The sequence below is a fragment of the Chelonia mydas genome, chromosome 10, assembly GCF_015237465.2.
Source record: "Chelonia mydas isolate rCheMyd1 chromosome 10, rCheMyd1.pri.v2, whole genome shotgun sequence".
Taxonomy (NCBI): domain Eukaryota; kingdom Metazoa; phylum Chordata; order Testudines; family Cheloniidae; genus Chelonia; species Chelonia mydas.
Window position 1 is genome coordinate 9,729,492 of NC_051250.2, and position 23,734 is coordinate 9,753,225.

A 23,734-nucleotide genomic window follows, 5' to 3' on the forward strand; every position below is an offset into this window, starting at 1 on the left:
TGCAAAGGCGAGGAAGGCCATGCCCTTGCTGGGAGCAAGCGAAGCCAACGAAGGGCTCTAGGTCTGGGGAAGCACTGAGTGATTCTGCCCATCAACAGCTGCTCACACCCCCTTTCCCCCCCGCACTCTGTCTGTCTCTGTCCATCTGTCTGCAGCTCCACCCTTGGCATGCTTTAATTACATTTTAAATTCAAATCTGCAGCTATTTGATCCGCTGGGTGTATTTATAGCTCCGCTCAAGCTGGCTGTGTGGATAAGGCAGGTTGGGCAGGTTGCTGTGACATGTGGGGCAGGATGGGATTGCTCGCTCGCTTTCCTTCTTTTCCTCCTCCTCATCGGATTATTTTGCAGCAGGACCCACGTACCCTCCCTCCGTCCCTCACACACACACACACTGGCGCTCTCTTAGGTTGCTTTTGTTTTTATTGTATTATTCTCTTGTGCAACAGGGGGCGGGAGAAACTAAGGGTGGCCTTGATTTTTCTCTTTAGCATTTTAAACACACACAGAGTGTTTGGGTGGGAGAAAGAGAGAGAGAGAGATCTGATCCTTGGTCCTGTGAATTGCTACCTCTACATGCCTGAGCCAGCAGACAAAGCAAGCACGGATGAAGTTGGTACGGTTACCCCGGGGCTTGCCATTTCCTCCTTGGGTCAGAGGAATCACAGAGACTCCCCTGCCCCCTGTCCGCTACTGAGCTGAAAATCTGCCTCTGGGATTTAACCTGCTGCTCCTGAATTTCCTCCGCTCCTGCCTGTCTCACTCTGCTTCTTCCTCCCACCTTCCCCCGCTCTTCAACACTCCCTGGACCAGAGCTGGATTCTGATGGAACTGCCAAGATGTTCATGTCCAGAATCCTGGATTTTCAGAAGACAAGATATGCCAGGTAAAGCCAAGTGGTTGTGTTCTAATTCCTGTAGCTGAACCATTTTGCATTGTGTTTTGAAACCCTCCAGGATCCCTCCCAACCTCTGCCCTTCCCTAGAGGAAGCGGGGAGTGAATTCCAGGGTGGTACTTGCAGGACAGAGTGAATTAAGCTGACAGTGGGCCTTGAAAGATGCGGAGCTCCTCAGAGCATAGGGCACCTGCAGGGCTGACACCCTTGCTTTGTTTTCCTGGTATAACAAAAATCCTTTGCACTTTCATAGCACCTCTGCAGACCTGAATGAATTCAGGCTCACAACTTCCCAGGGAGGTAAGTATTACTAATCCCATTTCATTAATGGAAAAACTCAGGTAAATGTGGCCCCTGATTTTGGGGTGTTTCAATATTTGGGTGTTCTTCTTGGAACACTTTGACCCAGGGTCATCCTTTGGAGTTGTGGGTGCTCAGCACCAAGGAGAAATCAGCTCCCCACAAGTGGTGGTAACTTGTTTTAATGGCTCAGGTGTGTTGGGATACATTACAGTGGCACCTGCTTAAGAGGATACCTGATGAATGGACAGTCCTGGTCAAGGGATGCATATTCTGTGCATCCAACCACTATACAATGAAACTCAGGGCATCACGCATGTTCAAGAAAGATGAATTCAGACTGGACTAGGTGCAGAGAAGGGGTACTAGGATGATCAGGGGACTAGAGAGCCTATCTTTCAAGAGGAGACAAAGAATTTGGCTTGTTGAGCCTAGCAAAACGAAGGCTTGTTCTCTCAGAATACATTCAGGAGGAAAACACCAGGCAGGGAGAAAAGCTTTTTAAGTTAAAGGACAATGTTGGCATAAGAACAAATGGGTACAAACTGGCCACAAATGCACCATGATTGGAAATGAGCAGGTTTCTAACCATCAGAGTGAGATCCTTGTACAGCCTTCCACTAGGAGTGGTGAGAGCAAGGAACCTAACTACTTTTAAGGTGGAGCAGGATATCTTTTTGAACAGGACAATATGATGGGGATGCCTGTGCTAGCAGGGGATAGGACGCAGTGACTCAGGAGATCCCTTCCAGGCCCATGTCCTACATTCCTATGTAAACTGCAACAGAAAATTATTGTCAGGCATCTTAGACAGAGGAAATGCAATGTACACCTGAATTGTGCATTCTAGGCCTGAAGGTAGGCTTAGTGAGTCAAATGGAAAGTATAATACTTTATACAGTATCATCTGTAGCCAGACGTAACGTAATGTTGCAGTGAAAAGGCTCTACGAAGCGGTGTTTGAAAACAGAATTTCTGTCGTGAATTCAGTGCTGGGGAAAGGCGTCAAACAGATGGTAGCCCATTAGGCTGAGTGCTTTGTGCACAGGACAGGGACACTACAGGCAACAGCAGCACAAGGTGCCCTGCACACAGCTCCTTAGTCTGTGTGTCTTAGCCCTGACCTGGACGAAGCACCTGAGAGTACAGTTCAGTCTTTGTATCTCTTCAGTCCTTAGCCTCTCTCCCAGCTGCTAATGCCAATTCCTGTGGTGGGGGCGGTTTCTGTGAGGTGGAGAAAAAGCTGCTGAGTTGACAAATTCCAAATGGTTATCAGATTTCTATTGAAAAGCGGCTTTCCTAGTCCGTTTGTCTTAGGAACCGAGTTTGAAGCGGATATACACAAATCCTGAACGAAGACTCTCTTCTCCTCCTTCAGATGCCTATTTAAATACCATGTGTTCCTACTGACGGCCCTTCTGCAATTGTACTGTTCTCCCTATTTACGTGTGGGAAAATGGGTGAGTTACAGGGCGTTTGTGGGTAATGCTTTGTAACCTTGTCCAGTACAGATCCTATTTTAATAACCAAGAGAATACAGAAGGTTTTTTTTACAAAGTGCAATAGGAAAGTGATCAGATCAATTAACTGATGTAGATTTTCTGGACACCGAACCAAAGTAATATTTCGGAAGCCACTGGAGCGAGCCCTCTTTAGAAAGTCCCTCTGTCCAGTTAGAGAAACTGATCTGCTAGATGTAACTGAATGCATTTTTTGTGCAACAAGTGTTGCATGTTGAATAGGTTGCTAAGAGCCCATTGTTAGGACTGGAATAGTGGGGGATGTGAGAAGAATGCGGCTTGCTCACTGAAAATAGGTGCAAGGCTCCTCTCTGTCTTCTCTTTGTCTTTTCTGGGATGCAGAGACTGGATTTGGGAGCTGAGGAATCAGCCCAAATGAGCAGCATTGTACTTTTTTGCATGTTAAGATGAAGCTTCTCCCACATATAACCTAAGGACTGAGCGTTTGTTTTTCAAAGTCTTTTAGCTGAAGTCTTTTGATAGTTCTTCATGAAGCACAAATGATTAAAATATATCACAGTGACTAGCTGAGTGCTAGAACTGGGCAGTGCCGTGCTGAGCAGGAGACCTGAGTTTGATTGCCCGGCTTGGCAAGATCTGGAAGGGCTGGGGACCTTGGAAGGACCAAAGGAAAGCCTTGTACTTCAGAGATTTCAGGGTAGTGACCGCGCTCAGTATATATTGACTGGTGTTGAAAGGGAGTTCTCCAGCCATCACTCCTTGGCTGGGAGTTGGAATCTGAGTTGGGGGATTTATGGAGAAGGGGGTTTAAAGTGCAAAAAGGGCCAAATTATACCTCACCACCATGTGTATCTCAGTGGGAGGAGAGTGACCTCATGGAGTTTCCTTGAATTTCCCCCCCAGGGTGATCATGGAGGAAGCAAGAGTTGCAGCTTCCCAGTCCCAGGAAAGGGAACTGCTCCTTCCTCAGAGGGCCAGCCCCTCTGCAGCTCCTTTCTCCCCCTCCCTCTCCTTGCAGCATGGCTCCGGTTGGTGCTATTCTGCCCTAGGACTGGCTACCCACATGTGCAGACATGGAGGCTGAGTTACTAGTGCTTCAAGCAGCTACTCATTGTTCATGGGAGAAAGATGCCATGGAGAGCATCTGCTCCCTTGTACATCTTTTTCCTTCTGCTGCATGGTTTGGGGGATGGGAGGCGCATGCTAAAGAATCCGGATCCACTGGGTTCTGCTGCCTTGTCCTTGTATAAGCAACGGGCAGGATGGGACCCAAAGAGTGACTGGTGGGGATCCGTTGAAAACCCTTGCTCTGCCAGACCCACACATTATAAAGGAGATCATATCTTCCCACACACATGTAGTTCATAAGCTTCAGCTGCCATATCAAGATAACAGGGGAAATGCCATGTTTTCCTTTTCCACCATCAACAGGCGTACACAGTTTCAGGCTGTGCACCAGAGAGGAGCATTGTGAAACAGAGAGGGAAGTTTCCCAAGAACCTGAGAGTGAAGCCAGTTTGCTTGCTGTGCATTTGAATGGGAAGTAGAATCTCCATCTACAGCTTAGTAGAGATGAAGCCCAAGGAGGAATGGAATCAGATGTCCATGACCTAAAAGTGACACCAGGCTGGTTCCCTTTGTTGGGCCCTTGGACTTCTTCCCCATAATCTTTTCTGCACCAGGCATGACAGGTGTGGTGCCAGGCTTCTCCGGCAGCTTTCCCTGTTCACCAGCCAAATGCCTTGGCCATAAGCAGCCAGAGCCTGACACCTTGTGTGATTAGCTGGGAGCCGGGTTTGGAGCAGGCCAAGCGCACCACTTTAAGATAAACCATGCGCAGCTGGATGGGAAGCATGCTGTAGTCGCACATGGAAGCTCAGCACAGGGAATTACTCTTAACGGCCAGATTCTGCCACCCGTAAAGGATTGGAAAACAAGTCTTACAGTGAAAAACTCGAGCAGCTCAACCTTAACAAAGAGAGGTTAAGGGGTGACTTGGTCACAGTCTATAAGTATCTACACGGAGAACAGAAATTTGATAATGGGCTCTTCAATCTAGCAGACAAAGATCCAATGGCTGGAAGCTTAAGCTAGATACATTTAGACTAGAAATAAGGTGCCATTTTTTTTAACCGTGAAGGTAATTAACAGTTGGAACAGTTTAGCAAGGGGTATGGTGGATTTTCCATCACTGGTCGTTTTAAACTCCAGATTACATGTTTTTTTTTTAAAGATATGCTTTAGTTCAAACTGGAATTAACTCAGGGAAGTCTGATAGCCTCTGTTGATGATCACAGTGGTCCCTTCAGACTTGATAATCTATTAATCTTATTCCATATGCAAGCCCATTGATTGCAAAAGGACCATTCCTGAAGTAAGACACCACTTACTCAGCACAAGTAACGGGGGCAGAATTGGGTACTATGGTAGGGAGAAGAAGCCAAGAGTACCAGTCACAAGGTCTGTGCCAGGACCAGTACACATGGGAGTGATGGGCAACTCAGTGGCATATCTGACTCAGGAAGGTGGGCATGTATTTTAGAAATAGGTGCAGGTATAACCTGGCCTCTCAGAAAGGCATCAGATGCATCTTGATACAACTTGGAGGAGGGTGGGAAACTTTCACTCTTGTGGAGTTGATTGGCCCCGGAAAATAGCATAAATTCTTAATCTCATAAGAGGAATTTGGAACGGATTCTTTTTTGGTTTTTTTTTTTTTTTTTTCTGATTCAAGAGAACCAAGGAAGGAAGAGATTAATGTCAACTGGTCATCAATAAGTGCCCTGGAAAAATAGCCAATTGAAAGAACTTAAGCAATGAGAATTATATGAAAGAAAGCAATCAATGTGGGTGTGTTTTATGAACTGTCGGATAAGGCAGGAGAATGTTCCCTGCTCAGGGGGCAAGAATGTTGCCCAAGATTCATCCAGGGTTGGCTCACTTCTAAATGTTAAATGACTTCAGAAAGAGAGGGAGAAAGAAATTGAAGAAAGTATGTAACAGCAGCGAAGAAGAAACTGAATTTGATTCCATTCCATGAGAAGAAAGCCCTTTATTCTCTGGTAGTGTATTCAGCTAGATCATTTGTATAAACAGGCCCCTTAGGTAGTGTCTTCTGCTTTATTCAAATTTTCCACAAGAGCTTCCCTTTGGCACTAGCATGTCAGCCCCCAGACAATCTGACTAGAGGGCTCCCCAGGAAGGCTGAGTACTGTAGATTGAAAATGGCTCTCACAATATAATGGAAAACCAGCTTCAGTTTGAGACACTGCTCGTGGCCCTGTGTGTGTGAGAGAGAAAGAGAGAGAGATGGAATGGGGGCCGCAAAAGCATCTCAACTGTAAAAACTTCCCCTCTGTCATTTCTAACTTGGTGCTGCTCTGTAGTGTGTAACATCCGTCTTTGAGAACAATCAGCTTCTGCACAAGGGGCCTAATTCAGCCATGATGTAAATGTCAGTGTCAGTTACACCCTAGGTGAAAGCAGATCAGATTCCACCTGCTTTATCTTACCACCTCCACTGAGCTGCTTTTTCCTGCTACGACCCCAGTCTGACACCTCGACATATCAATTACACTTGTTTTGCACACCTGCTGAATGGCAAATAAGTGCAAGTTACACTTCTTTGTCATTGGCACTTGTTTCCCCAACTCACTTACACTCAATGTGTAATTTACCCCTCCGGCCACATCACTTCTGCACTTGACCCAGAGGCTCCCATGGATATTGCACCTGCTTCTTACACTGAGTTTGAGTGAGGTCCAAAGCCTTTGTTATTATTTATGAATGTTGTTGCCGATTTTCAGTAAAATATGGATTCTTTTTACATAGCTGGGCCAAGGACAAGTCCTGGCTCCCCTCCCTTTGGGCACACAAAAGCACTTTCTTTGCTTTGATAATCAAGAAACAGAATGTAAAGGAAACACGATAAAAAGCAACTTGAGTGCGGACTCTTTCAGCAGATCTAGAGCACGGGTACATAGGGGGAACTGCACGCTGTGGATGGGCAGAATCATAGTAATTACCTGACACAGGTTCAAGATTTAATTTATTCAGGTAAAAGGCCCCAGATTTTATTCCGTTTGTCTGTTATTGCCCTGGGCAGGTAAGCACAGAATAACAATGAAAACAAAAGATGCAATAAAAGATGCCAATTAAATTTCCCAACAAGGAAACTATATTTGGAGGCAGGGATGCTGGAACAATATGTATAGTGGGAGTGCTGAGAGCCGTTGAACCAAACTGTAAACCCTCTATATAATGGAAACCACTTCAAGCCAGGGGGTGCGGCAGCACCCCTAGTTCCAGCACCAATGTTTGGAGATGAATCCTTTATATATTTAAGGGCCAAAATCTTTCCCCAGATATCCACTGATCCATGGACTTCACTAGGAATTGTGTAAAACGTATCCAAGCACGGAACTTGAACGTAGTTGGAATCTGCTTCCTAGCCAGTAAATGCACAGATCCAAGTACAGTGCACAATGACAAAGAGGTACAGAGGTGGGTCAGAGACGTACATGGATTCCATACAATAGGACGAAAAGAGAAAGGATGGTTCAGGCAGCACATGGGTAAATTTCTCCTTTAGATTGCTTTGTTCAAATCCAGCCCAGCTTGGTGATAACTGAAAGTCCCTGTCATCCAGTGAAATGAGTTTCATGGGTTTCTGGCTCATTCCTGCTGGGTAGGTGCACACATCACAAACATCACCATTGTAATTGTCATCATGTAACATCAGGATGGGATGTGGAGAATGAGTTACTCTCAGCTCTCCAGAAGTAATCCCTCTAGGTCAGTGGTGAGGTACCTTCGGAGCTCTCTTTGGGTATCTTGCGTTACCACTGCCCATGTGTAATGGAGGCCCTCAACCTTAGAGCACCCCCTGGAGGCCCAGTGCAGCACCACCATTGTGTCTCAGCCACCATTGTGTCTCTGAGGGAGGATTTTAGTAAGTCCATGGAGGCTTGTCTATTGAACAGCACTCCAGCAGGGGTCTAGTTTTATTCAATCTGAAAAGCCAGAGCCTCACACACATGGAACTGCTCCCCAGCATCTCTAGCTGAAGGAAGGCAGGGGGGCTGAGTCAACCCTAATCATGTCCAAGTGAGGCCTTCATGACCCGTAACCCTTTTCTAGAGTCAAGGGCCTCTTGTCACTAACTGGGGGAGGGTCTTTCCTCCAGGGTCCAGGTCCCCATGGAGGTCAAACCTCAGGACAGAATATAATTCCTCTTTTTCCAGGCCTTCTGCTGTTGCCTGGTGAAGTATTTCATGGGAGCCAGGTTTCTCTGAGATGCAGCATTCATCGTCCCTTCCTTTCAGAAACTCTCCCACCAGGAGCATTCTTTCTTTGTTTCCTTTGCCTGTGGGCCCCGCTCACCAGCTTCCCCTGAGAAGCCTTCTCCGTATGTTCTGGGGACTATTCCTCTTCCCAGCAGCCTCTGTTTCTCTAGTGTAGGCCTCCCTGTGCAAAGCTTCCATTTATCTTGCCTAGGTGCGTCTCTGCCTAATTACCTGCCTCCCAGCAGCTCAAAGAGTGAGCAAGTCGTAGGTAAAAGTGAGCTGCCTCATTCCTCCTTGTGGAGCCAGTCAGAGGCAGGCTGGGTCCCTGGCCCGCTCAGAGGGCCAGCTATTCTCAGGCTCAATGGTATGTCTGAGCTAGGAAAAACAGAGGCTATCAGTTCCCAGCATATCTATACCACACCTTTCACAAACACTAAAAGAAGAGACCCAAAAGCCCCATAATTAGTACAGTAAGACCAGAAATGATGCGGAAATGAAGTATGAGGTTAAGCGAGATCCAAAACATGCAGAGAACAGTGCTGCTTGTCCTACATTTGGAGTACCTTTCTTTGTCGATCCGTGGTGGAACAACTGCTCTGCAGTCAGTCATTCATTTTGCTTGAACTGCAGGGGGTCTGGAAAGTTTTGTCCCAGGCTGCCTAGCAAATAAATCTTGATATGTCTGAGTATGTGAGGTTGGCTTACACCAGCTCAGACATGCCCTCCAAGGGACCTTAGGTGCCTTGCACAGCTGTTTTCTTTTTTCCCCCTTAACCCATGTCGGACAAAACTATGGGAGTGAAATGCTTTAAAAATTGATGTGGTCCATCGCACCGAGTACAGAGCTGCTCAAAAGATTAATGACATCACAGATAAGTGCTTATTTGAGCCTGGCCTGTGTCCCCGTCTTCCCTTCCCAGGGCGAGATTCTGCCTCCATGTGGACCCTAAGCAATCCCACTGAAATCAATGGGGCTACTTGCAGAGTAAGGTGCTGTAAGAGGCTGGGCTGTTCCTTTAAGGACATGCGACCAGGGAGCCAAACAGCCCTGTTGCATTAGCAGATCCAGGTGGGAAAGGATCAGATGATCCCTACAAAGGGCTCAGAGTGAGAGGGCTCAGCTGGAGGAGAGCTGCAGGAGGGATGTTGGCTCCTGGAACTGGTCCTGGAGCAGAGAGTGATGCAGAGTGCAAGGCCTCTGGGCCCCTGCAGCCTGGGTTGGGGACAGGGGTAGCTTTGTTCTGTGTTATTTTGTGAGCTTTCCTTTGAATTAATAAACCATGTCCCCGGGGAAGGCCTGAAAGAGACTTGGATGTGGCATTAGCTCATCCTGGGCTGGTGAGACAGGCTGGCACCCAGCAGCCTCCAGGCAGTAGTTTGTGTGAGTGGCAGAAGTGTGAAATGGCCCATAGCAACAAACCCCTGATGAAAGCAGAGAGCAGTCTGGTCTCACAGAGTAAGCAGCTCTAGCAGAGTTCATTTGTGCCTCAATTTTGGCTCAAGAGCAAACAAAGTATCATCTTAATATACAATGCATCCTCTCCGGGGAGTATGTCCTGTCCTGGCAGGGGGATGGACTCAAGCCTCCAACAGGTCCCTTCTGTCTCTAGCAGCAGTCTTGGCCCCATTGGTGCTGTACAGTCCCCATGTAACTACCCTGCATTGACTGATAAAATGCACAAGAAATTACAAAACTGTTGACCAATGGGGGATGCCCATGAGTGCACGAGACAGAACTTTCCCAGGAGTCACTAGACTATGAAACTGAGCCCTGAAAGAGATAAGAATGCACGCAGGCCTCACTGCTCTTACAGCGAAATGTAAAACTTGTTTTCCTGACTTGGCATGTACCCATGGTACAACACTTTCACTCAATAATTTCAACACACACACACACAAGGAAACAAACTGAAATCCATGAACTAAATACTTCTACAGACAGGAAAGAGAAAAAGGGTGTTATTTTTATTTGGAATTCTTGCAAGGTGTTCAGCTACAACAGTAAAAGGGGTGTCATACAAGGACCTAGATGGCTAGATAACAAGGCGATCAGAGTCTGAGTGACCACAGGGAACGTGATACAACAAACAAATGGTGCAACTCAGAGTTTGTGTTTCACCAGAGCCAAGTGGAACTTGAAGCTTGAAATTTTCATGTTCTGTTCAAAATCTAGACCCTGCTATTTCTGAATGTGACACAATGTGAGTCCCCCTGATAAAGAAATTGGCATACTCCGCATCAGTTTGCAGAAGTTAATTAGTAGAGACAGGCCAGAACCAAACCTTAGATCCAAGCATCCAAATGTCAGGAAAGCTTGGATCCAGATCTACATCCAGCTCCAAAATTCGCTGCTCAGGATCATCTCTGGAAATTAAAGGATTTTATGCTTGGACTGACAGAAAGGATCAGATGGAGAAATGAGATTTAAATAATTATCTTCATTCTTGACTGGCTACACTGCACTGCCCATCTTTAATAAAGAATGTTAGCTGAGAAAACGTAACATTAGAGATGGTCAACCTGTTACCAACAACATGCATTAAAAGCACAGCTAGTGAGTAGTTTGCAAACCAGTCGCGATCTTCAAATGTTTTTGTTGTTCATAAATATTCACTGAATAATCTGGATAGCTTATTATTATTTATATTGCAGTAGCATCTAGAAACCCCAGCTGAGATCAGAGTCCCATTGCCCAAGAAGCTATGCATATGTATAAGGAGAGACAGTCTCTACTCAAAAAACGTATTATTTGTACTAGAGAGTAGAAGTGACTTGCCCAAGGTTGGATGGTATATCAGCAGCAGTGCTGGGATTAGAACCAAGGTTACCTGACTGCTAGGCCAAGGCCTTAGGATCACACTGCCTCCCACAAAGTGTTTGTCTCAACTATACACCAAAGCAGCCTGGAGCATCTGACAGCTCAAGAGAATGGCATGTGCTTATTCAGGGGCTTTGAAATAGATGCTGTGCCCGGGGATGCTTTGCAGAGTTTTGTGGATCCGTTAACAGCCTGGACCGAGAGTGTTAAACAGGGAAAGATGTCTGTTATACCCTTTATTGAGGTGATGGGCCAGATTCTCTGGTCCAGAAGGGCTGTGCTCTCTGGATAAACATAGCAGTGAATAGCAGCGGCATATTAACGCCTAGGCCGACAAGGCCTAGGCCTAGGACGGCAAATTTGCAGGGGTGGCAAATTTATAATAGCAGCCAGAGGCTGCTTCCCCCAGCGCTGGTTCGCGTCCTCTGCCCCCAGCCCCGCTCCAACTCCACCCCTTCCCCGCCCCCATTCCCCGCCCCCTCCATGCCCCTATTGATCCCCTTCCCCAAATCCCCACCCCGGCCCTGCCTCCTCTTCTGAGCGTGCCGCGTTACCCCCTCTTCCCCCCTCCTTCGCGAAGCTGTTTCGCGCACAAGCACTGGGAGGGAGCGGGGAGAAGCAGGACCCGGCGGCGCGCTCAGGGGAGGAGGCGGAGGCGGAGCAGAGGTGGGCTGGGGTGGGGGTGGGGGGCAATTATTTCAGGGCCTAGGGGCGGCAAAATCTTCAATCCACCACTGGTGAGTAGAGGTATGTTCGGACCATCTTTGTAGTCCCTATATCCTGTGGCTAGCTCAGACTAGTCCCTGATATGAGAGCAGTGCAAAGACTGCTCTAACTTATTGCCAGTACCCCAGGACTCCAAGGAGCCAATCCAGCAGCCATTGTTGGTGTACAGGGATGCTCCAGCCATATCCTGTCATGTCCTTCATGCCAGAAACTGCAATGAGAGTAGCATTATGCCATTAGGCTGGCACTTTGCCATGTAGGGATTCTCTTTGCATTAGCGTAGCCAGCTCAGAGGGGCTGCCAGAGAGGCACATACTAAACAGAGTAATGGTCAGTATTTCTCACAGTAACTACTTCTATAATACGACCTTCATTTCTAGTATCCGGGCATGTAGTATTGTATCTGCTCCCTGACTGGTTGGCCGAAACATTTTAAACACGCAAATATCAACTAATACATGTTGGGGGCATTCTTGCTAATATTTGCAAAACACTTGGGATTTGCAAGCATTTTTGCAAATCAGCCCCCGTTTGTCAGAAAGCCCACAAACAGCGACTGAAATGAGCAGCAATTTAATCTCCAAACATGTTCAGTCATCCATGGCTTTAAAAAATGATTTGCTCTTATCCCAGTATCAGGAATGGCCATGTAAGAGTTTGAGTTACCACAGAAATAAATGTGATAAAATGTGCTGGAAAAAATATATATCTACAGATATGGCGGGGATCTTCAAAGGCACGTTACTAGGCAGATAGGTGTTAGCTCTTGTACTTTAGAGGGCGTAGGCGCCGACTCCATGGGTGATCCGGGGCTGGAGCACCCACGGGGAAAAATTAGTGGTTGCTCAGCACCCACCGGCACCAGTCAAAAGCGTGTCTCTCTCACCAACAGAAGCTGGTCCAATAAAAGATATTACCACACCCACCCTTTTTCTGTAATGTGAATAGCCTCCCTCCAAAACTGGCAGAGGTGCTCAGAGGAGGGGGCAGAGAGGAGCAAGCAGTGGGCCGGCGGGGGAAAGGGCAGAGAGGGGGTGGGGCCTCAGGAGGGGGCAGAGTGGATTTGGGGCCTCGGGAGGGCACCCACCGGCAAAACCCACTCACTAAATCCTAGCCTTCTATATATAGATTTGGATGTGTGTACATTGTATGCGTAGGGTTGCCAACTTTCTAGTCGCACAAAACCGAACACCCTAGCCCCGCTCCTTCCCTGAAGGGCCCCCCCCTGCTCACTATATTCCCCCTCCCTTGGTGGCTTGCTCTCCCCCACCCTCACTTACTTTTACTGGGCTGGGGCAGGGGGCTGGGGTGCGGGAGGGGGTGAGGCCTCTTACTAGGGGTGCGAGCTCCAGGGTGGGGCTAGAAATGGGGGGTTCACGGTGTGGGAGGGGGCTCCAGGCTGGGGTAGGGACTTGGGGTGTGGAAGGGGGTGAGGGCGCCTGCTAGGGGTGGGGCTGGGAATGAGGGATTTGGGGCGCAGGAGGGGGCTCCAGGCTGGGGAGTGGGGCCAAGGGATTCGGAGTGCAGGAGGGGGCTGCTGGTTGAGGCAGGGGGTTGGGGTGTGGGAGGGGGTGAGGGCTCTGGGCTGCAGGTGCTGGCTCTGGGGTGGGGCTGGGTATGAGGGGTTCAGGGTGTGTGTGGGGGCTCTGGGCTGGGGCAGTTGGTTGGGGTGTAGGGTGGGTGAGGGCTCCGGGCTGGGGCAGGGATGAGGGGTTTGGGGTGAAAGAGGGGGCTCCAGGTTTGGGAGGGGCTCAGGGCTGGGGCAGGGGGTTGGGGCTCGGGGTTGGGCTGCGGGCTTACCTCGGGTGATTCCCGGTGACGGTGCAGCGGGGGTGGGGGGCGCTAAGGCAGGCTGCCTGCCTGCCCTGACACCCAGTGGTGCTGGAATATTTTTAGTAGTGCGGGTGCTGAAAGCCCCTGTGCATCCCCCACATCCGAGGCTGGGAGCAGGGCTGTGTCTCCGGGGCGGGGAGGGCGGGGGACACGGACAGGGGTAAGGGGGCCGAGGCCACAGCTGGGGGTGGGCGTGGGGTGAGGAGCGGTGCCCCGGGTAGGGGCCGGTAGCCAGGATCCCACGTGTGGGGCCAAGAGCAGAGCCCCGGCGGTGGGGCCAGCAGCCGTGGCCCCAGGAACAGATCCCCGGGAGCAAAGGCCTGGTTGCAGGGTTGCCAGTGCAGGGCCCCAGGGTCAATGGCCAGGACCCAAGCCCCGCCCCTCCCCAGGTGAGGTGAGGGGTTGGGGGGCTGAGGGCCGGGAGCAAGGCATAGGTGCGGGAAGCACTCCCTGCACCCCTAATTCCCACACCTATTCTGGCACCGTGCTGTGCGCCCCCTGGAAGCAGCCAACAACCAGCAGGTCTGGGTCCTAGGCAGGGTGGGGGGCAGGGGGAGGAGGCTCCACGCGCCCCTCTCACCCGCAGAGTTGCCCCCCGCCCCGCTCCCATTGGCCAGGAACTGGGAATGGGGAGCCAGTGCTCAGGGTGGGGGCAATGTGTGGAGCCCCATGGCCCCCCTACCTAGGACCCAGACCTGCTGGCCGCTTTTGGGGCACAGCGTGGTGCCAGCCAGGACAGGTAGGGACTAGCCTGCCTTCGCGCCACAGCACTGCCAACCGGACTTTTAATGGTTGACCGGAGCCACCAGAGTCCCTTTTCGACCGGGTGTTCTGGTCAAAACTCGGACACCTGGTCACCCTATGTGTGTGATGCGTGTATATGTGTGTATGTATTGTTGCTCCCTGGGCCTGAGCAGTTAGCCGTTACTCAGGGCCTTGCAGGGTTGTTTCTGTTAGGGAGAAAAATCAGTAATGTGAGGCAGGTATAGTCTTGGTTTATGATTTTGTTTATTTACAAAGAATGTACACAAAGTCCTATTTCCCTGCACACAGTCAAAACAAACAACAGCAGGCAGCTTCCTTACTCAGAAATCCCCCTGGGTGCCACTTCAGCAAGCTCTGTGCCCAAGAAGTTCTGTCTCTCTGCTTCCTTTCCTGGTCACACTCACGCCACTCCTCTTGGCTTCCTCTCTGACAGACATCGCCTAAAACCAATCACTCCATTTAGTCTGAGTCACCAGACGGCCTAGTCCTCGGGCAGTAGACCCCTGCTGTTTTTTTTGCTTGAACTGCGTCTGTTGAGCCTGAAAGAGTGTTTGTCTTTGGATCCAAGACTCACCATCCGGTTTCTTTGCATCTTTTTGCATTGATATACATTGTGTGTGTTATTGTGCTATTGTTGGAATCCCACTGTGCTAGGCTGTGTATAAACACATGAAAATACACGGCCCCAGCCCTGAAACATATGCCATCTAGGAAGACAGGTGATCTAGATAACGAGCCTTTTGTGTTTCCATTTTTCGGACTCACTCTGCTCCCTCCAGAATGTTGCCAGTCCCTTTTGTTACATTAAAACAGCACAGAGAGAGAATGCTTTGTTCCCTCACCCGCACCTTCCCAACACACCCCCACTCTGCCCTTGTCCAGGATGCTTCCATCTGAAATGCATGCTGCAATCAGTCCAAAAGCTGAAAGAGGCAAGTGGGTAGCAGGTTGAATTCCACCGAGGGGAAACGGATTGTAAAACCAAGAGCAGATTTAGTGTCTTTTTTCCTCCCAGCATGTAGGGCAAAGGAGGACGGAAGTTGTATTTAAAGTGTAGGACACACAAGGCTGAACTTTCCGAACCTGGATTGCCATATGTGCACGTAGGAGCTGGGAAAGGAGCACACAGATGCAGAGAAGCGGGCGCTGAGTACAACACGTACAGATATGAAGGCATGTGTGGGTGTTTTTGCAGATGGCAGTACTAGATGGGGTTAGGATTACAGTTTCCATTTGTAAGTTTCAGTGGGAAAGCTTTCCCTGCAGCCTGGTAAGAAGGCAAACCAGGTATTTTAGAATTTTTATAGTACAGTCATTTGGTTTGGGCAAAACATGTTATTGTTACTGCAGAGCTTGGGATTTTGTTCCTGGGGCTCCCACGTGTTGGCACAGGATCCATGGTCTTGATCATTGCTTAGGCAAGAGCTGGGGAAGAGGGGTTGACTTGCTGTAAACAGGGGAGACTGGAAGGTCAGGAGGGGCAGACACGTAGGGTTGCCAACATATTTAAAAAATAAGGGACTGTTTTCTTAGCACCCCCGCCCCATCCTCCTCCCAATATTATTATCATCATCATCATCATTCTTATTAATAATAATACTAAACAGTACTCACCTACCCTACATACCCAGGGTGTTTCTTGCTGCTTTTTGCAGCACTCAGCAACTCCCAATCTTGTTGTACAGAGATGAAACAATAAGGGACGTCCCTTGTAATAAGGCCAGAGAGGGATTTCCTGGCATTGGTGATATCATCTGTCAGAGGCCATTGCTTTCTCTATCTCTTGCTTCGTAATGAGATGCTGTCACTGAGCTGATCGGGGCTGGATTTATTTGCCAATTCCATGATGATTTCTGGAGTGAGTGTGACGGATGATTGTCAGGGAAGAGGCTAAAGAATAATCCTCTTTAGTGGTTCGGAAGAACCGACAGGGCTGCTGGGTGTTGGCCGGGGGAGGGGCAGTCAGTATCAGTTTGCTCTGTCTGAAAGATCAAGGAATGAAATTAAAGATGGGCCAAAATTGGAGAATCTGGATGTTCCCCACCAGTTTAAAGTGGTTGCCTTTGGGGTCCTTGCCAAACGGCAGCTCACCTGCTGCCCACTCATGTGACTTTTCCAAACCTCTCTTCCCCACCACGTTGTGGGGTTCAGTAATCACTCCCAGCCGAGGAGTCAGACAGAGGCTTGTTACTTTCAGTGTCTGAGTTCGAACTGATCACTGTTGCTTAACATGAGCCTCTGTGTAACATAACAACCGGTTGCAACTAGCTTTCGCCAGAGCCTTTTAAGGGTACAGTTCCCCACATACATGACAGATACCACAAAAATACATGGAGCAGCAATTCTCCTCCTACCCAGGCCCACAGCTGAGCACCTGCACCAAAGTCATTGCTCGTGTGAAGGGCAGCAATGCCATTTAAATCACTGGAGTTACAGCAGGGCTCAGATTGGCCCCCAAAGCATCATGCATTCATACAGAGAGACACCAGACACATTCAAAAGCCAGCATCCCAATACACAGAGGCACTGGTCAGCACTCGTGCATATGGGCAGATGGAGAGTACACGTGCTGACACCCATCTCTCCTTTTACAGAGTGCTGGTGTTTTCTCACAGCCACCCCGGAGCTCAGTCTGGGGCTTGTCTACACGACAGGTGCACTAGTTAGCAGGTTCAACCCCCCCCCCCCCGCATGTAGTAGGGGCAGTACTTGACTATGTTCCCCCGCACAGGGCTAGAGCCTTGGACAGCACAAAGTTTTATCAAGGGCACAGTTAGGTCCTGTCCAAACTACAGAATGGTTGTAAATAGGTCAGGGGCCTGCTGTGCTGTAAGCGGATCCCCTGGCTTCATCTATTTGTAATGTAAATAGGGCCTGGGACATGCCCTCACCCCCCTGGGCTGGCTGAGTGTCTAAGCACTGCAATTATTCCTGTTTTAGCAAAGAGCTGAGAATTCCCAAGAGGTGGGTTTCCCCAACAACTCCTTCCATTGACAGATGTCTGCATATCCACATCGTGTTTTTTCCAGTAGACTTCCCTAATTCAGTCTCCAGCAAGCGGCTACCTGTAGCTTTGTGTCATGATGACTTTTTTTGATGTGAGAGCTACAAGGAATGTGGCCCACGGCGTAACCTATGGAAAGTGTGTGGGGGAGGGATGGCTCCAGGAGTCGTACTCGTCCTGCTACTGTTAACAGCTGGCATGCAAGGGGTTAAGTGCTTAGACAGGGAACGGTAACTTGAGGGAAGGAGCTTCATCTTTGTATGTGGTGCGCTTTCAGTGACCCGTCATAAGGCCATTAGCTGAGGCCTGTCCACCAGGTTGGTAGTGTGGGATGTTCTTAGCACCTAGATCTCCATTCAGCCTGGGTGGGCACACTATTTAACAAGACAGGCCTAAAAGTAGCTGCTCATATGGGCCTATTTACCATATTTACCTATCATAGGTTAGGGGCTATGTAATTATATACCCCATGTATTCATTGGGAATGGAGACAAGGGACGTCTTGGTGCAACCTCTTTGACTTATTATTAATTAGTAAACAGACATAGAGAGTACTGTATATGTGCATGGAACTTTAGGGAACAATGCAATGATCGGTCCCTGCTTCTAAGATGTGACAATCATGCTGATACTTTCCAGGGTTTTTGATTAGCACTGGTGCAGCTTAATGCCTGACCACAAGGGGTCAGGATTTCTCAACAAGAAGCATTCGTCCTCCTGGCAAGCACCCTGGTCCCATCTCTTGCCAAGAGATTTTTCTAGCCACCTGCAGCCTGGAAAACTGTGTGCGAGGGAGGTTTTATGAGCGCTTTGCGGGGGAGTGGCGGGGGGGGGGGAGTGGGGGGAGACTTGTTAACTCTCACATGGCTTCCCCACAGGTGTATAATGTGCACATCCCAAGCTTTATATCACACTAATCACCTCTTAGTAGAAATAATACCTAGCTGTCATATAACACTTTTCATCAGTAGACCTCAAAGCACGTTACAAAGAAGGTCAGCATCATTACCCTCCTTTTTATTTGGGGAAACTGAGGTACAGAAATGTGAAGTGACTTGGCCATGGTCACCCAGCAGGTCAGTGCAGAGCAGTCCCCTGAGTCCCTCTCCAGTGCTCTAGCCACTGAACCACACTCCCTCCCACTGTTTGCTCTTGCTCCTCCTCATGTGTATATATTTAAATGGAGGTTTTGTCAGCATAAATCTGAGAAGGACACACTATACGCAATTGGGGAAGCCACGTCTGAGTGGTGCAGCTCCTCCCACACAAGTGCATATAAACCTTTACCCCACATGCCATGATGTGTTCTGTCTATGCCTCAGGGAGTGTGTGAAATCTCAGTGCTTCCGATCCATGAGCCTCAGATCATCCACCTGAGTCTTCAAGCTCCCAGATGCTCTCACATCCCACCTAACATCTAAAATCTGGTTTTAACCCGTTTTCCTCTCTACCCTGCACAAAGCGAGAGCTAGAAAGCAGCTCACAGGTCTGTATGATGCTCAGAGCATCCTCATTCTTGGATGACAGGGAGTAAAAACACAGAGAGAGAGAGGGGATGAATATGGGAAACCAGCTCTGGATTTTCCTTTGATTCTGAGGGACAAGAGTTTCTTTGTGCTGGAGTCAAGAGTTGTGGGCATGGGATTTTTTGTAGCTTGCTCTCTGGGAAATGGGGCCAGGATCAGACAGGCCTGAAGGAGGGAAGTGGGAAACCCTTTGGCAGCAGTTAACAACCTGTGCATATTAATTCTGGCAAAGGCTGCCATCCTCCCATTTAGGACTGACAGCTCCACAAAGCTCAGCTAACTGTCTGCCAGAAGCAACCACTGGAGAGAAAAAGGGGCTGGAAGCCCTCTTGTTCAGTTGCCGATGGCTCTCGTCTGTAATGGGGTGCAGCATGGGAGGAAACAGATTCTTCATGGTGACCCTGCTAACTCCCTCGCCTGGGGCAATGAGTGCATGTCACACTGAGCTTCTTCCAGATCAGAGAATGATAGAGTATCAGGGTTGGAAGGGAACTCAGGAGGTCATCTAGTCCAACCCCCTGCTCAAAGCAGTACCAATCCCCAATTTTTGCCCCAGATCCCTAAATGGCCCCCTCAAGGATTTAACTCACAACTCTGGGTTTAGCAGGCCAATGTTCAAACCACTGAGCTATCCCTCCCCCCAGAAAAGGGGGCCTTTGAGCTCTTAGCAAGTCTTGAGTAGCAAGGGGTGACCGCCATCCCCAGGTGGGCTTGAACCACCATCCTTTCGGTTAACAGCTGAATGCGCTGACCCATTGAGCCACAGAGACATGCTCCTGCTGGGGCCTGTGTGCAGGAAATTGTACTTACTTCTCCCTTGCAGGAACAGAAGCTACCGCAGGGAACAGTGTGGGAGCCCATCCCACGACTCCCCTCCCAGCCTTTCTCAGCAGTAGTCGCTGGATGGGATAGTGTAGGAGCAGTTTTGATGGGGGAGCTCAGTTACTCCAGTCCCAGCTTCCCTTAGCTGCTGTGGGGCATCTTGAGGTAACTTTCTATTTGGCCTTCTTACAATTTCTCTGTCTAGTTCCTTTACGGGATGCCATCTAACCAGGTGTGACTGGCAGATTGTTAGAAGCTGGCATCAGCACTGCTGTTTGGAGTGATCTGTGAGGGGAAGAGGGCTGAGTCACTGAGATGGAGGTGTATCCATCTCCTCATTCTAGAGTCTTAGGGCAGAACGCATCCCCTCCCAAACACCCCATCTCCCCTAGAACAAATAACAGCAGTTCCTCCCATCTTCTCCCAAAGTTGGCCTCCATCATGGCAGCACGGGTGAGCAGCTGGCCTATCTCCTCACATGTGCAGCACCTAAAGGTGTCTAGTCTTTCCCTTTCTCTCATCTCCATTAGGTTGGGTGTCATGCTGTCCGATAAGTATATTATCTAGTGTTTTATTGAATGTTTTAAAGGGGTATTATCAGATTGTTCAAGCCCTTAAATGTATCTTTCATTCCTTTGTCTCCATCCAGGGATGGATGGAATCATGTGTCTATACTACAATAGGATGTAAAATTGCTACTGTCTTTGGATTTTGTGTTTTTTAAATAGTGAAGTATTTTTAAAAAAATCCTCACATATTATAATTTGGGATGTGACCACTTGCATGAGGACTAACATGGTCACCAGGTATGTCAGCACACTGCATTGCTAATGCTGCAGTTTGGGGTTTGTCTAGACATAAAAATTAATCCAGAATAAGGTAGCGTGTGATTTTTTTTAAAAGCAGATTAACTATTCCTGATTAACTCCATGTGCGGATGCTCTTGTTCTGGAATAAGAGTGCCTTGTTCCCATTTAATTTAATCCATTAAATTAATTTGGAATAAGGCACTCTTATTCCAGAATAAGAGCATGTATGCATGGAGCTAATCAGGAACAGCTATTCCAGAATAACTGCCTGTGTAGACAAGCCACTAGACTTGGCAGGGCTCATGTGAAGTGTCACTAGCCCAGAGCCAAGGGAATAGGGAAAGTTAATCTGGGGACTTCAGCAGGTAGATACTGTCTCTTTAAACACCATGAAAATTGGTCAGTTATTTAATAATGTAAATATATTTTCTATTTCCCTGTGTCTTTGTGCAAGCTATTGTGACGAGTTGGACCCCTCGTTCGGGGTGCCTCTGGATGTGCTGGGGTCCCACTGAGCCCGCCTGTCCCACCAGCCTGGGTTTCCCTTGCTCTGTGCTGCTGTGACAGGCTCTCAAGCCCTTTTCGAGCACACACACAAGTAGGGACACACCCAGCTGTAGAATCACACAGAGTCTGCGATCAGCTCTGTGTGGGAGGACTCAGCTAGGGGAATGGCCAGCACTTCTGTGCACACACCCTCTGGAGTGTAAATCCAAAATTATATTGTCTTGCGCTGTATAGAAATCTATATAGTGCAAGCTCATAAAAGTCGCCCCTCTCCCTCAATGTGGAGGAAGATATGGACAGCTCAAGTGTAATTAGAGTCTCCGGTGCCCTCTCCTAACGGGGCTGTCTGAAGACAGGTATTTCATCCAGACAGCAGCTCAGGTGTAAGGCTCTGATGGCTGTCCTTCCACTGGAGTGGGCAGTGCTCCAACAGGGCAGCCCTGCAACGAATGTACTCTAGGAAATAGTAGAGGGAGGGTGTAGCGTGAAGCTCACAGAGATGATGGTAGAAATCCTCCTGGAGGCTCATTCAGCTCGTCAGACTCGAGGCAAGCTGTTGTGGGTGAGGCAGGGAGATAGGGTGGAATCAGGCTTAGACGATGGATTTTGGCCCATTTGGCAGCAGGGTCCATGAGGGAAAGCCTGGAGCAGGGAGAACATTGAGACTGTAAGCTCTTCGGGGCAGGGATTGTCTCTCTGTTGTGTGCAGCGGCTAGTGCAGTACAGTCATGGTCTGTGATTGAGTTGCTAGGCCCTACTGCAATGCAATGAATAATGATGGGATCAAAGGCAAGAGCTGGGAGATGGAGGAGACAGGATGCCGGGTGGCCATTGTTTCATTTTGTTTTCACCAGGGGGGCTAGACTGGAGGATAAAGCATGTGAATGTCTGCAGGCCCCGGCAATGGAAAGCCCACGGGGGGAGGCTGCAGTGAGGCAGAGTATCAGCAACATCCCCAGTTGCAGGACTCCAGGGCAGACCAAAACATGGCTGGTGCTGACTAGGGTCCACCTGTGGTTATTGTGGCTGGGAGAAGCACCCAGCTATCACAGCCTCTCAGCATCCTCGAACAGCTGGGCTCCCATTTTGCCCCTGGTGGAAATTAAAGCTGTTCCCCCACAGGGAGCCATTCTACCACTCGCCCTCCTCTGGAGCACAGCAGGCCCAGCCATCGCAGGGGTGTGTGCGTTGTCAGCAAGTGCCAAGGGCGTCGTGCACTTTGCAGGATCAAACTCGCAGTACAAAGAGGAGCTGGGTCAGAAGATAGGGTTTGTGAGCAGTATGGAGCCTGAGGAGGACAAAGTACAGTCAGACCAGCCTATTCTCATTTGAACAGACACATTTAGGTGCTGCATGCTCTGATCATCTAGACATCACTAATTGCACCTGGTTAGAAGGTGCTTTGCTTTGTCTGATCAATGCAACCAGCCCAGCTGCTGCTAGGAAGTCTGTTCAGAATGCCCCATGGAGCATGCACTGGAAGGCACTTGGGGAGTGGCTACTTGATTTGCTGCTGCAGAGCCCAGGAGACATCCTCTCTGTTCCTTGGGGCTTCTGGTAAGGAAGCTGTAGGCATTGGTTTACATGGGGTCTGTAAGGGGAGACAGATCTTCCTGATTTGTTGAGGCTGAGGAGAGAGACCTTGTGGGATTTGGGAATGAGGAGAAGAACCCAGGAGAGAGAGGGACCATGACAGCATATGGTTACTTTGAAACTGCAGTGAAACCAAAGCCGCCTTGGATTAGAGCGGATGAATCCCCAGGGGTTGAAAGCTCAGGCTGTGGGCACTCCAATGTGTGTCAACATGTAGGCAGAGCAAATGGGAAATCAGTTACATGATCCAAACTCCAGCTTTGCAGCTCGCTAACTTTAAGCTGCAAAGAAACTCACTAGGGGGTCAGACTTTCAGAGGCACAATTTTGTGCCTGCTCAGCTCCCAAAGAGCTTTGAAAATCTGTCTGTCTCCACAATTCTACTTTGAACACAACCTTGCAAAAGGGCTGTGGAAATACCAGCCCAGGCACAAAATCTATTGCCTCTCCTGTCCCAGGATGCTAATGGGGGGGGGGGGGGTCTTATTTATATTGTAGGTTTGCCTGAGGCATTACAGACAAGTCCTTGGCACAAAGCATTCAGTCTACAACATTCAAATTTAAAGGTACCACAGCGAGGGATGACAGTTAACAAAGGGAGTGAGAGGGGATGAGTGTGGCAAAATCTAATCGTACTCAAAAAAGGTTATCCCAGGCAAATGAATATGTAGAATTTTATAAGCTACATAAGCCCCCAATCAAATACAGGCCTACAAGATGGAGCGCTCAGTGGTCAGATTCTTCTCTCAGTTACATTGGTATATGAGTCCAGAACAACTTGACGGACATTGATGGAGTTACTTTCCATTCCCATTGGTGGCCCTGAGAGCAGTGACAGGCAATTTGACCAACTGGGAAGTTAGGTACCTGTGTTGTATTCTTTGTGAGTTTTTGGACAGGTCTTAGTCAATAAATCTAGATCCCCATCGGGCCGTGGGCCTCTCCAGCCACATCAGCTGCTGCCCAGCTGCTATTGTTTTTTACTTATCAAATACTTTTGTGTTAAATTGGTGCGGGTGAAAGTGCTGGACTGGGAGCCCTAGAGACTGAATTCCTTGGCATGTCCACAGAACAAAGCACAGCACAGACAGCTCCATGACAGCCTTCCCACCCCTGATTAAAGAAGCCAACTCTAGACATGAGCAGACTTCCTCCAGCCCCGGCCTGTCCTGTGGCTATCAACAAGGGAGGTGGTTGGTGTTGTCTGTTCAAGTGGAATTGGACTGAGATTATCAGCTCAGCATCTAAAATCAACCTGGACACTTGGGCATTTCTACGTGAGGGGCTGGAGTGTGTTCAGCAGAGGCTCCATGCTTGGTCTGACTGAGCCCAAGGCTCCTGGCTGCTTTGGAAGAGGTGGGTCGAGTTAG

At 49.0% G+C, this 23,734-nt stretch overlaps 1 protein-coding gene across 3 annotated transcripts in view; it reads left to right on the forward strand.

The window, feature by feature from the left end:
- Positions 1–236: 236 nt before the first annotated feature.
- MMD2 (monocyte to macrophage differentiation associated 2) overlaps positions 237–23,734 on the forward strand; it is a 54,911-nt gene continuing 31,413 nt past the window's right edge. For 2 of the 3 annotated variants that reach the window (XR_006284405.1, XM_037911512.2), the window contains exon 1: positions 237–886. Coding sequence is in view for 1 of the 3 variants with exons in the window: in XM_037911512.2 (XP_037767440.1) it covers positions 840–886 (47 nt within the window). In the remaining 2 variants the exon portion in view is untranslated. Of the gene's footprint in view, positions 887–2,518; positions 2,657–23,734 lie in introns of those variants that run through there. The other variant, XM_037911513.2, reaches the window with a different exon arrangement.